General features: G+C 43.0%; 1 protein-coding gene across 2 annotated transcripts in view; it reads left to right on the forward strand.

The window, feature by feature from the left end:
- ZCCHC24 (zinc finger CCHC-type containing 24) overlaps positions 1–14,345 on the forward strand; it is a 317,690-nt gene that overhangs the window by 273,963 nt on the left and 29,382 nt on the right. For both annotated transcript variants that reach the window (XM_033943625.1, XM_033943624.1), the window contains exon 3: positions 284–448. In XM_033943625.1, coding sequence (XP_033799516.1) covers positions 284–448 — 165 coding nt within the window. The remainder of the gene's footprint in view (positions 1–283; positions 449–14,345) is intronic.

Raw genomic sequence — 14,345 nt, forward strand, 5'->3', positions numbered from 1 at the left:
CACTCCACTCACAACTGCTTGTTTTATTTATTCCTGTTCTTTGCAATATATTTCAGATAAGTGTTGTGTGCTGTGAAACTTAATATTCTTGCTTTTTGTCCAGGAAACTGTTGTAAAAATAAATTGTAACCTAATGGGGCTAAAAATTAAGATGTGTATAGGACGCAGAGAGGGGAGAATGAGAGAAAAGAAATGTGGAAATGCTAAGAACTATATGGATACAGATTTACAGTATTGTTATGAAAGATAGTACATAACTTCATTTTTTTTTTTCTGTGTCTAGGCTCGTCCTAAAGGAGAAGGCCTTACACCTTACCAGGGGAAGAAGCGTTGCTTTGGTGAATATAAATGCCCCAAGTGCAAAAGAAAATGGATGAGTGGCAATTCCTGGGCTAATATGGGCCAAGAATGTATTAAGTGCCATATCAATGTTTACCCTCACAAACAAGTAAGTACATCTGTTCTCTACTAATCACGCTTATTATAACTTGTCATCACAGGTGAACAATATAATTTTGCAGATGTCCTGTTATCCTTTCATTGAAATTTATGCAGCTTTCTGAACCAGACCTTAATCCATAAGAATTGTGAGGAGGCAATTTATAAATATCCTACGATTCTTATCAGTAACTAAAACAGATTACTTCAAAGGACTCTTATAGTGGTTATGTGGCACCAGCTGAGGAATGGGAATATCTTAGAGACAAATTGCAATTAATGGGAAAAGGAAACTGATCATTTAGGTAGAGGATTTGATGTTTTGGGCCATTTTCTGTTCTTGTTGATTATTAGAAAATTTATCTAAAATATGCAGTGCTCATTCACTCACTTTTCTTTCTCCCTTTTGCTGCATTTATTGTTTTTTTCTCATTATATAATTCACTCTGAACCTGTATTCTGCAGCCTAGTGATTGCTTATCCCCAGGGCCAGTGCTAGACATGATGAGGCCCAGGGCAAATACTAGGGAAGGGGCTCCAAAACTTGCTTAAAAGCTGCCCCACTTTCAACTTCAGGCAGGTTAGGAGCCCCCCTGTGACGGGGGGGGGCTAGGGCAGTTGTCCTGTTTGCCCACCCCTAACACCAGCCCTGCTTATCCCTACACAGCTGGGGCCGGTGGCGGAGGCGGTGGCGGGGACTTGGGAACGCAGCTCCGCCCCTCCCCCGATCCAGCAGGGTTCTATACCATACTTGATATCGGATCTGAGAATGGTGGCAGTTGACCGTTTAATGCAGCTGAAGCACCGAGATGATAGTGGCGGTTGCTGGCTGTTGTAGAGGTCATCTGATCCAAATGACTAGCCTGCATTTTGGCACTCATTAATACTTCCTGGGAAACCTCATGGCTGAAATATTGTGTGTTGGCTTGGCTGCATACGTCAGGGCTCAAGGAGCATACCAGCTTTCTCTCCTTGGCATATCGTCTTTAGGAACTTCTAACATCAGATCCTATTGTCTAACTGGAATTTACTTTATTTCATTTATTTTATTTTTATTTATTGTTTTCTCAGGTACTTTAGCTAGATTGTGAGCCTTCGGGACAGCTAGGGAAATCCAAAGTACCATTTTTATTTATTTTATTTTAATGTATCTTTAATCTATCTTCATTGTAAACTGCTTTGAACCTCACGGTATAGCGGTATATAAGAAATAAAATCAAATCAAAATCATTAAATTAAAACAAAACTGCTTATGCAGCTAGAGGATAATTCTAGAAAGGAACCTGATTGGAGCCTATTCAGTAAAGGAAAGTACAAGAGTGTCTTGTAGATCACTAGCGTAACCAGGTTTATATGTGTGTATGCAGTGAAATGCAAGCATTTATGCCACCCATAGAGTTGGTGTAAATGGTTGCACCTAGATTTGAGAAATACATGCTTACCTTATTCTATTCTACAATTATGCATGAGCAGGACCGATTTTAGACATGCTGAGGCCCAGGGCAAGGGCCCCTCATTTACCTGCCCCTCTCCCAATTTCCTCACTCACCATTACTACCACATATGTATAAAACAACTTCAAATGACTTCACACACAAAACACAAACAGACCTTCACCAAATACAGAACATTGGATCACAAATTAGAAATAGAAATATGAATACCAAAACTGAACTGGAAACCCCCAAACATTAAACTCAGCAAGTACTTCATTTTGTACTAAACACAATCGGTGACATAATCGTGAGAGGGTGCTGAGCCTCCCACTTTGAGCTTAAGCCCCTTCAAAAGGAACTAAACTAAATCTTAAGTTTGTATACCGCATCATCTCCATAAAGATAGAGCTCGACACGATTTACAGGTAATTCAATAAATGAGGGAAGGACATAAGAAATTAGAGGTTATGAAGAGGATAGTTAGCTTTACATTTTAAATAGATAGCTTTACGTTTTGGAGATGCTTTCGGAATAATTGAAATGAGCCTAGGTTCTGCAGCGGGGCAGGGAGGTTATTCCAAAGCTCAGTGAATTTGAAGAAAAGGAATATCTCCCATGCTGTAGCTGGTAGGGATCTCCAAGCCCATCAGCTGGTGACCACCTCTTCCCCCTCCACAGGTCCAGCGACCAGAACTTTCCAAGTTCCAAGTCGTTAACACTTTATCTAAAACAACATGAAACTTCAAGGCAAAATTCTAATTTAAAACGTTATTGAATAAAAATACTTTCAGTTGTTTTCTGAAATGCAACAAATTACATGTTGAGCATAAGCAATCTTGACATTGAAGTTCATAGTCAGGGACCCACTAGGTAAAGAGTCATTGAATGGGTAGATGCCAGCTTATCAAATTTTAATAAGTGGTACACCACTCTTCTGTGGACCATATCATCTGTTCAAGTGAACATCAACAGTTTAGATCAGGGTCTTGCAAACCAGACAGCTTGGGATTTCCCGAGGACTGGGCTGAGATAACATGGGTTAGGGCTTTTCAGCTTGAATAAAAGATGACTAATAGAGGTTCAGTATTGGAGGCAAATGATCTCTAATTCCACAACTGGTAAGCAATCTAACCACTGAAATTTGAACAGTTTGGAAGGCACACAGGTAACTAAACTGGTAAACCCAAATACAAGCATTGCCATAGTCATGGTGATAATAAGATCTGTTGCTTGCAAGACTGAACAAAAATCCACTAAAGGTAGAATATTTCTTAAAACACCTTCGTGTGCTTATTATCAAAGATAGACTTCTTTAAATGCCTAAAAAAAAAAAAATCCATTTACTAAAAATATCCAGGTTCCGATTCTGGAAAGTTAGAATTTGGATGTTTCACACTGCAATTCATCCAGATAGCAAGGGGAGAGGGTGTTTAAAATATGTTTTGGGCAAAACTAGGGAGGCCCCAAAAGTAGGATGTCCAATACCATACCATATACAGTCAAACCTTGGTTTACGAGTACCGCGTTTTGCGAGTGTTTTGCAAGATGAGCAAAACATTTTTGCAAATCGTAACTCACAAACCGAGCACTGACTCGATTTGCGAGTCCCCCCGCCCTCAAACCGGCATCACTCCCGCCCGCAAAGGCCGCCCCCGTGAACCAGCATTGCCCCCCCCTCGCGAACGTTGCCCCCCCCCTCGTGTGAACCAGCATCCCCTGCCTGCCCAAACTGAAGGCTTACCCCCAATGTGGCACTGGCACGCAGCACCAACCCACAGGAGGTGCCGGTGCCCAAAGATCCTGCCTCTTCCCAGACTGGGCCTTAAACATCTGCGCATGCTCAAGGTCTTCTGGCTCTTGTTCTCTCCGAGAATCTCGGTGAGAGGCAGGAGCCAGAAGGCCTTGAGCATGTGCAGATGCTCAAGGCCCAGTCTGGGAAGAGACAGGATCTTCGGACACTGGCACCGACACCTCCTGTGGGTTGGTGCTGCGTGCCGGTGCCAGACTGGGGGTAAGCCTTCAGTTTGGGCGGGCAAGTGATGCCGGTTCGTGTGAGGGAGGGCGATGCCGGTTTGTGTGTGTGGGGGGGCTGCGTTTGCGGACAGAGGGCAATGCCGGTTCACGTGGGGATGTGGAAGTGCACCAGTGGCCTCGGGGGTGGGGGGTCTTTTGGGGATGTGGGGTGGAGCAGCGCCGGTGGCTGGGGGGGAGGGCAGGTGGAACCAATCAAGTTTCCCTTACTTCCTATGGGGAAACTCGCTTTGATATATGAGTAATTTGGTTTACAAGCATGCTTCTGGAATGAATTATGCTCGTAAGTCAAGGTTCCACTGTAGTTTCATATATCCCGCAATTTTCAACAAGGAAACTATGCGGCTTACAATAAGATTTGGGATCTTACATAAACAATCAGATTCTAGAGAGCATATTGGATAGTGATCAGTTAATTGTAAGGAAAAAAGATAAGTCTTTTAACATTCTCCTGAATCTGTTTGACGTAAGTTTAGGGGTAAGCTATTCCAGACTTTGGAGCTCATGGATTCAAAAGTAGTCTCAAAGAGTTTTTTTGCATTGAACATGATGAGAGGAGGGGAAGGTCAGCTTAAGACATTGTGTCTTTCTTGCGTTATAGAAGGAATAAGGAATCTTGATGCCTGATACTAGTCCGCAAGAGTTTTCACCATAAATTGCTTTATAGACCAAGCAGGCAATCTTGAAAATAATCTTTTTTTTTCATTGATAGCCGGTGTAATTCTACCAATAGTGGGCTAGCCCTCTCAAATTTGCCTACTCCAAAAATTAATCTAGCCATGGTATTCTGGAGTAGTTGCAATCTCTTGTGGTACTTCTCAGTAATGCCGCAGTACAAGGAATTACAATAGTCTAGATAAGGGAGTAAGACAACCTGGCTTAAAAAGGATCTTATTGTCCTTAGTTGCCTGAAGAAGAATGTTTTGACCAGGGAATTGATCTGATCTTCAAAGGTTAGTTGGGAGTCAAGGGTAATGCCTAGTACCATATTTTTCGCTCCATAAGATGCACCCTAGATTTAGAGAAGGAAAGCAAGAAAAAAAAAACATTCTGAACCAATTTCTCCCTGCCAGGCTCTGCACCCAACCCTACACTCCTTACCAGGCTCTGCACCCTGTCCCCCCTCTGGTGGTCTAGTGGTAGGCCGGGACAGGGCAAGCTGGGACAGGGCACAGGGCTGGCCGAGATAGGGCAGGGACAAGGCACAGATCAGGCAGGGACAGGGCAGGCAGACCTAGTAGCCTGGTGGTAGGCAGGCCTAGTGGCAGGCAGGCAGGGACCCCCCCCGGCAGGCCCCCCCGCTAGCAGGGCCCCCACACCGAGACAAGCAGGCAGGCCCCCCCCCCTTTACCTCAATTCCTTCCGCAGTCCAGCGCTGTAGGGCAGGAGCTTTCAGTCTCCTGCCCTTTCCTCCAGCTGACTCCCGCGGCGCAGGACAAGGCAGGAAGCAAAACGTTCGCATCTGCCTTCTGCACCACTTTGACTCTGACGCTGCATCAGAGTCAAAGCGGTGCAGAAGGCAGGTGCAAGCGTTTTGCTTCCTGCCTTGCCCTGTGCCACGGGAGTCAGCCGGAGGAAGGGCCCTGACGAGAGACGTTGCTGCTTCGCTGGCTCTTTCCCAGTTCCGATGTCGATGGGAATCCTCGCGTTTTAAGCAGGGCAATGGCAGTATTTAACCTCTGCACTCTCAGAGGTCCTTCTCCCTTTTCTACAGTGCAGCCTGAGCTGAAAACATTTTTTTTTGTCTGCTGTGGCGGTTTTTATGCTGCCTTCCCCCACCGGTGCTGAAATCAAAGAGCTGAAGAGATGGGCTTCAGCAACTCTTCCTCCGTGCCGGCGTGGAACGGCGCTGAGGGTAAGCTTGTAGATAGCAGTGTCTACATAAAGGGAGTCAGCCGGAGGAAAGGGCAGGAGGCTGAAAGCTCCTGCTCTACAGTGCTGGACCGCCGAAGGAATTAAGGTCCGGGTGGGGGGGGGGTATTTGCTCTTTAAGATGCACCCTTATTTCCAACCAATTTTTTTGGGGAAAAAGTGCATTTTATTGAGCGAAAAATATGGTATTTTTGAAATTTTTTCAAATTTGAGGATCTCACCGGCAGCTAGTACCAGATCTGTGTGTGGTAGCAAGTTATAATCCCCAAACTAAAGCACTTTGATCTTCTCTTTTTTTTAAGTTTAAAGAAGTTCTTTTGTGTCCACTGTTCAGGTCTTCTGTGGTCCTTGCTAGATGTTGTAGGGTGGCCTCAAAAGAGTCTCTAGCTCACGGGTGTCAAAGTCCCTCCTCGAGGGCCGGAATCCAGTCGGGTTTTCAGGATTTCCCCAATGAATATGCCTGAGATCTATTTGCATGCACTGCTTTCAATACATATTCATTGGGGAAATCCTGAAAACCCGACTGGATTGTGGCCCTTGAGGACCGACTTTGACACCTGTGCTCTAGCTAAACAAAGTAGGAAGATAGCGTCCACATAAGAAAATGTGTGAATTTGAGGGGAAGAGAATCTTTTTTGCCAGGGCTCTTAAATAGGGATTTTTGAATGGGATGAAGAATCTATGTCTAAAATGGACATTTTTATCTAGACTAGCTTTAGTCACATATAAGCTACAAAATGTTGCTCTGATTGTGCTGCTCATGCACAGGTGTCAAAGTCGGTCCTCGAGGGCCGTAATCCAGTCGGGTTTTCTGGATTTCCCCAATGAATATGCATGAGATCTAGGTGCATGCACTGCTTTCAATGCATATTCATTGGGGAAATCCTGAAAACCCGACTGGATTACGGCCCTCGAGGAGGGACTTTGACACCTAGAGAATGACATGGGGACAAAGTTTTTCCTCATCACCGCAGGCTCTATCCCCATCCCCATGGACTCTTTCCCCATCCCCGCCCTCACAGGCTCCGTCTCTGTCCCCATCCGATCCCCATGAGTTCTGTCCTCATCCCTTCCCTGATCCTATGGATTATGTCCGCATTTGCGCAAGCCTCAAACACTCATGATTTTACATTTAAATCTTTTTTATTAAAGTATAAAATAGGACAATATTCTGTACAACTGGTTATAAATCATAAATAGAGCCTTCCATTTCAATCTGGTTTTGATATAACCTTCCCAAAGATTCAGTTGCCTATGTCTTTACATCATCTGGGAAGGTAATTGGATTGTCTTTCAGACATGGATGCAAAAGAGAACCTAAACTGTGTAGTGCAGGGGTAGGGAACTCCGGTCCTCGAGAGCCGTATTCCAGTCGGGTTTTCAGGATTTCCGCAATCAATATGCATTGAAAGCAGTGCATACAAATAGATCTCATGCATATTCTATGGGGAAATCCTGAAAACCCGACTGGAATACGGCTCACGAGGACCGGAGTTCCCTACCCCTGGTGTAATGGATGAATAGGAAAATAAGTGTCTATTAAATGTTGAAAATGTTCCTTGATGCCAGCAATGATGGATGAATCTGTTGCAGTAACAGATTTTTGAGCAACTGGGCCCATGATGGAAGGATGTTACAGTTGGTAGGAGTCTGATCAGCAAACAAGACTATTAGCACATTAAAGGCAGAAAAGACACAAATGTCATTTAACAGCAGTTCATTTAAACCTAAGAGCAGCTTCTGCAGTTTATTTTTAATTATTGAATGCAATTGCCAATTGTCTAAGATGTGTTTTTACACACTGAGCATCCAAACAGAACAAAAACTCTCAACAGAATTATTTAGAACTACCAACCCCACAAGCAGTGCTGCTTTCATAGCAAAACGAAAGAAAAAGCCTCAGTTATATAGGTGGGGATAACCCTCTCCACCATCCATCCATCACAGGCAGAAAAAAAACTTTCATTGCTATAAGCATGCATCCTCTGCAAAATATACTTATGTTTAATTCCAAATCAAGAGGAACAACACGTTTCTAATCCATGCACAAAAAAGTAGCATATGAATTATCTGTCACAAGCCAGCCTAAGATCGTTTCGTAGCCTAGAAGCTACTTCCTGAGGGCCATCCTCATGCAAATGGCGTCATAAACTACAAAAAATAAACTATATTCAGGTCTATTGTTTATACACTGCAAAAAGCCACACAAAAACAGCAATACAGACTCACAGTTCAATGTGCAAATCCCCTGTGTCCCACGACGACTCTCTAAACATGGCGTCTCAGTGTTCTTCAGTGTTGGGGCGGGGCCAATCGGGAAGCAAGAGAACAGAAGTTTTCAGTGTATGGGGGGCTTCCCCTCCCAAACCTCCCCAATCGGGAGCGCAACCCTTACAAGTGTACTGGGGGTTGCACCTCCCACCCCCCCTCAGAACGCTACCGGTAAGCCGAAAAGCATGCACGCAATGGCAGCATGCAATTGTCCTGTGCGCAGGTGTAGATATGCCATTGTCAGCGCACCATTGACCTGCGCGCTTTAGTTATGGATCTGTCTGAACAGTGTTGAACTAAAGGTGCATTCTCCACAATTCTCTTTAATGCACTTCTATGTTCATTCAAGCACACCCTTAGGGATCTAGAAGTCTGGCCCATATAAACTTTTTAACCTGGACAAATTAGGCAGTACACTACATACTCTGAATCACAAGTAGTAACATGCCTCAGAGGATATTTCTGATCCACTGGATTAATAAATTCAGGACGCTGTAGAATAATCTCACAATTCAAACACCTTCCACAGGAACCATGATGTCCTGCCCTTGCAAAGGGGGTTCAGAACAGGAGAACCAAATCCACAAAGTCACAAGGCAAGGAGTGGAAGTGTCCTACAGAGACTGGTGGACTCAATTTATTCCATAAAACTCCTTTTATTCATCAGCGTGCAAACTGAGGATAGTTTTAGTTTCCTGTATAAATTTCCTTTGAAGATACAACACCGTATCTTTAATCAGGAAGTCCATGCATTTGTGGATAATTTTATTCACCTTTAAGACCGAAGCTGATGACCAGCAAATGTAGGAGAGGTGGTCAAAATGTTCCAATGCTTATGTACATACATATAATCCTGCGGAGATGCTGGGCTTTGGAATCATACACATGTCACAGCTTGAGTGGAATCCAACAACAGATAATCTCGGTTAGGAAACAATGCCCTCTTATAAGCTTTCCGAATCACTATCAGCAGATCTCTCAGAGAGGATTTTGGCTTGAAAAATAAATTCTTCTTTAGTGGAGCAGATTCTTTTCACCCACAGAAATTGTGAAAAGGGAGACTCTGTTTCAACTGTGGAGGATGAAAACTATCAAAATGCAGTACACTTCCCGCTCCATATTCATGAATTCTGTATCTACAGATTCGGTTATTCGCTATTTTCTCCAGAAATTTTTTTTAGCCCTGTAATGCCCCCCCCCCCCTAAGCCTTACCTGGTAGTCTAGCAGGTTTTCAGGCAGGAACGATCTTCCCATGCTCCTGCCCCATGCAGACCGCTCACAGGAAATGGCTCGAGAGACTACGGGAGCTCAAGACAGCCATTTCCTGTGAGCGATCTGCACGGGGCAGAAGCATGGGAAGATTGCTCCTGCCTGAAAACACACTAGACCACCAGGTAAGGCTTAAGGGGGGCTTACAGGGCTAAAAATAGCCGGGGGAAGCGGGGGATATTATTCGTGGTTTTTCCATATTGGCGGGCCGGCTCTGCCCCTAACCCCCACAAATACAGAGGGGGAAGTGTACTGTGTTACAATCTGTTGTCTTCCAGAAAACCGTGGCTTCCAAGGTCTCTCCCACTGCTGAGAGGAGTTGGGGGGGGGGGTGTTGGTTGGCGGCAGGAGACATTGGGCATCTCTCCTGCTGCTGGGGAGGGGGGGGAGTGTTGGTTGGCAGCAGGGGAGCCAGCATCTCTCCTTCTCCAAAGGGGGCCATAATGCACAGTGAAAATGTACGCCACAAGATGCACTTTTAACAGTGATGTCATTGTACTGGCACCCTCGGACCAGTTGCTGATTTTTGTCGCCAAAAGCAGATGCCGCTCTTGGGGCATGGCTCGGCAATTTTAAGAATCCACCAACGTGCTCTTTTCAATGTTGTAAAGGCCATTTGCATGGCAGTGTCGGATTCTGCTAGAAAGCTCACTAAAGACTGAGATAAGCCATTTTGATAATCAGCCACTAAAATGCACGCAGACAAAACCGTTGGAATCCAGTTTAGCGACGGCATTAAAGTGTTGAGAATCTGGCACTGAATTTGTATTTCTAAATTATGTTCAGCTGTAGCGGAGCAAAGATTTACGCAGGTTTTAACACGCCTAGGCCTAAGTGTGAAAAGTGAAGAGAAGCAACAGATCGTGAGACCAGCATGAATGAAGGCAGTGTCGGGTTTTCTGAGGCAGTTGGATGTGAAACGTGTCAAGACCCGCCTAAGCCTTTCCTCCACGCCAGCGCAGATAATTTTTTTTTTTTTTTTTTTACAAAAAAGTTTTATGCAAGATTTAACTGGCAAGATGTTGAAAACTTCCCAAATGCAAAGCCATGTTATGTGCTGTGATTGAAAAAGGAGAGTTTTCCTGCTGCTGTAGCTCTGCTCCAAGTCTGGTCTCTTACAAACTTTTTTCTGAGCACTCAAAAAAAAAACAAAAAAAAAAACCCCCAAAAAATATGCTACATTGTATTTGAATTAAGAAATACTGAGGACTTTCTTTGGTTTGTTACATTAATATTACATTGTCCTTGGTGACACATCTGGTTATTAAGTATCCCCAGTGTGTTGGATCAAAGTTATGTGCCAGGAACATCCACAATGAACTAATATTCTGCAAAGGAGTGTCCTTTATAGCAGTGGTTCCCAACCCTATCCTGGAGGACTACCAGCCAATCATGTTTTCAGAATATTTGATCCTTTGGTTCCTTTATACTGGAATACTCACAGATCCTGCTACTTGAGGAACACACAGAAGTACAAATTATTGCTTCCCTCTTTCAAGGGAATTAAATCAGCTGGGAAACGTTGTCAGTCCTATGCTTTCAAGTTGGTAGAGATTTGGAATGGACTTTATTAGAACGATAGACTAAGTGCAATTGTTTTGAAAAACCCTGCTATTCTCACAATACCTAAATAGTTTACCTGCAGAATCTACTAATCGCTAACATTGCAAGATCTACTTTTATGATACATTAAAATAATTGATATTTTGGGCACCCCTGATACAGTGTATCTAGATTTTCAGAAAGCTTTTCATAAAGTTCCTCACGAGAGGCTCCTGAGAAAATTGAAGTGCCATGGGATAGGTGGCAAAGATCAGTTGTGGATTAGGTATTGGTTATCGGATAGAAAACAGAGGGTAGGTTATATGATCATTTTTCTCAGTGGAGGAGAGTAAACAGTGGAGTGCTGCAGGGGTCTGTACTGGGACCGGTGATATTTAACTTATTTATAAATGATCTAGAAATTAGAATGATGACTGAGGTGATTAAATTTGCAGATGACACTAAACTGTTCAAAGTTGTTGAAACGCATGCGGATTGTAAAAAAATTGCAGGCGAACCTTAGGAAATTGGAAGACTGGGCATCCAAATGGCAGATGAAATTTAATGTGAACAAATGCAAAGTGATGCACATTGGGAAGAATAACCTGAATCACAGTTACCGGATGCTAGGGTCCACCTTGGGGATTAGCACCCAAGAAAAGGATCTGGGGATCATTGTAGACAAATGATGAAACCTTCCACCCAATGCGTGGCGGCGGCGGCCAAAAAAGCAAACAAGATACTGGGAATTATTTTAAAAAAGGATGGTTAACAAGGCTAAGAATGTTATAATGCCCCTGTATCACTCCATGGTGCGACCTCACCTGGAGTATTGCGTTCAATTCTGGTCTCCTTATCTCAAGAAAGATGGCTAGCCCAAATGATACTCGAGGCTCCCTCATACCTTGGCTTCAGAAAATTACTCAAAACTCACCTATTCAGCGAACAGGACCCTTAACTCTCCCCCTCTCCTGCAATAACACCTCACCCCCCGCACTATTCTTCTCCTTCCCTCATAATTTCTTCTCTACCTTCTATCCTCTCCCTTCCTCGCCGCTCAATCTCTGAAAAAATGTTGTAAATCTGCATGTCATCGTGGATCCTAATTTAATTGATGTGAACCGCCTAGAACTCGCTGGGTATGGCGGCATACAAAAATAAAATTATTATTATTATTATTATTATTTATTATTATAGTGGTGCTAGAAAAGGTTCAAAGAAGAGCAACCAAGATGGTAAGGAAAGACTAAAATGGTTAGGGCTCTTCTGCTTGGAAAAGAGATGGCTGAGGAGAGATATGATTGAAGTCTACAAAATCCTGAATGGTGTAGAACGGGTACAAGTGGGTCGATTTTTCACTCCATCAAAAATACAAAGACTAGGGGACACTCGATGAAGTTACAGGGAAATACTTTTAAAACCAATAGGAGGAAATTTTTTTTCACTCAGAGAATAGTTAAGCTCTGGAACATGTTGCCGGAGGATGTGGTAAGAGTGGATAGCATAGCTGGTTTTAAGAAAGGTTTGGACAAGTTCTGTAGGAAAAGTCCATAGTCTGTTTTTGTTTTTTTTCAGTTCAAAAGATTTTTATTGAATTTTCGTATAAAACAACGAAACATAAATATAAATAAAAATAAAATAGAACAGTAAGACTGTGATTCATATACATCAACCCGGTATACATGAACAAATAACAATATAACAGTATAAGTGAACCAACAATTCAAACCAAATACAAATAAGATGTATATGTCAGACGGAATGGCAGGGAAGGGGAAAGATAAAAGGAAAACCAAAAGAGAGAAAGAGGGAAGAGGTAGATCAGAGACAGAGGGTCAAAGAGACATAAGCGGTCTATTAAGTAGAATGCATAAAGTGATCTAGGAATCGCCAAGGAGAAGTAGGACTTGAGGAACCTGAAGATACTTTAGATATGCATCATTTTTCAAAAGCATATTGTTCATATTTTTGATATAAGCAGAGAGAGTTCCACCAAAAGGTATAGTCTAGCAAGTCGGCCGATTTCCAATTCTTGAGTATATGCATAATGGCAATGGAGATCATTGCATCTGTCAGTCATGTCGAGCATAACGACAGCAAGGATGTTGTGATCGTAGAATGATAATGTCAAAAGAAATGTCCACAGAGCAAGATATTATTTCTTGAATAGTTGCCCAGACACGAGTTCAAAAAGGTCTAATATACCTGCAAGAAAACAACATATGATCCAAGGATCCTTCAGTTTCAGAGCAATGCCAACAGTTCGGATCAGATTTCAACTTGGCTTTGCACATGCGTAGGGGAGTCCAGATTGCATGCCACATGAGGAAGTAGAGTGATTGAGATATTCTGGAGGACATGAAAGGACGATTAGTCGTGGACCAGAAAAGATCCCAACGAACTCCTGAGGTAGGGATGGTCAACAAGGTATCCCAGTGATGCATAGAATGAGGTGAGAAGGCGTAGCGTCCATCTCTCAGAATGTGATAAAAGGTAGCAATCGCTTTTCCTGAAAGAGCAACTGAGGAAGTCTAATGAACCACAGAGGATTTCGAAAGTTTATCAGTTGGGACAAGAGTCACGGTAGCAAGAGCCTCAGTGAGGATGAGCCATTGTGGATACAAAGCTGGAGACAAAGAATACTTGATGCATAGTTGAGAAAAGGGAATCACTTGGCCATCGCAAAGGAGTTAAGAGACAGACCAAAGACCTGCCTTTTGCCATTTCTTCCAAGATATTGATTTTCCATTATGTTTGAGGTTATGATTATCCCAAAGTGACATATGAGGGCTATTATATACAGAAACATCAGCAAAGGAATCAAGAGTATGAAGGGCCTGCTGTGTTGCACTCAGGAGCGAATACATCCTCAGGCTTTTAGGAATATTCATGGTACATAAAATATACAGAGGATATGGAGAACTTATAGAGGATTCGAACTCCAGCCAAGAAGGTAGGTGTTGGGGAGGAGGGGTATGAATCCAGTAAGCGCCATATTTGGCGAGGGCGGCAGTTTGATATAAAGAAAAGTCAGGAAGATTCATACCACCGTTCAATTTAGAGGCCATCAATTTGGATAGAGCTATACGAGGCTTTTTGTTGTTCCAAATAAAAGTAAACAATTTCCTATTAACCCATAGGAATAAGGACTTCTTGCAACGAAAAGGCAACAAGGATAGTATATATAAAATTTGTGGAGCAAGAGTCATTTTAACAAAAGCTATTCTGCCCCACCAAGATAAGAATAAGAGGGACCATTTGGAAGTAGTATCAGTGACAATTTGTTTGATTCTATTAACATTGAGTTCCATTGTGTAATAAGGATCTTTATGAATCAGGATACCAAGATATTTAATAGCATGAGAAGACCATTTAAATGGAAAGGAGGACAAGTCCGAGAGTGTGACAAGATCATTGAGTGGGAATATTTCCGATTTCTCCCAGTTAACAAGATAGCCCGAAAGAGGGGAGTATTGATCAACTAA

The sequence above is a fragment of the Geotrypetes seraphini genome, chromosome 4 (genome assembly GCF_902459505.1).
Source record: "Geotrypetes seraphini chromosome 4, aGeoSer1.1, whole genome shotgun sequence".
Taxonomy (NCBI): domain Eukaryota; kingdom Metazoa; phylum Chordata; class Amphibia; order Gymnophiona; family Dermophiidae; genus Geotrypetes; species Geotrypetes seraphini.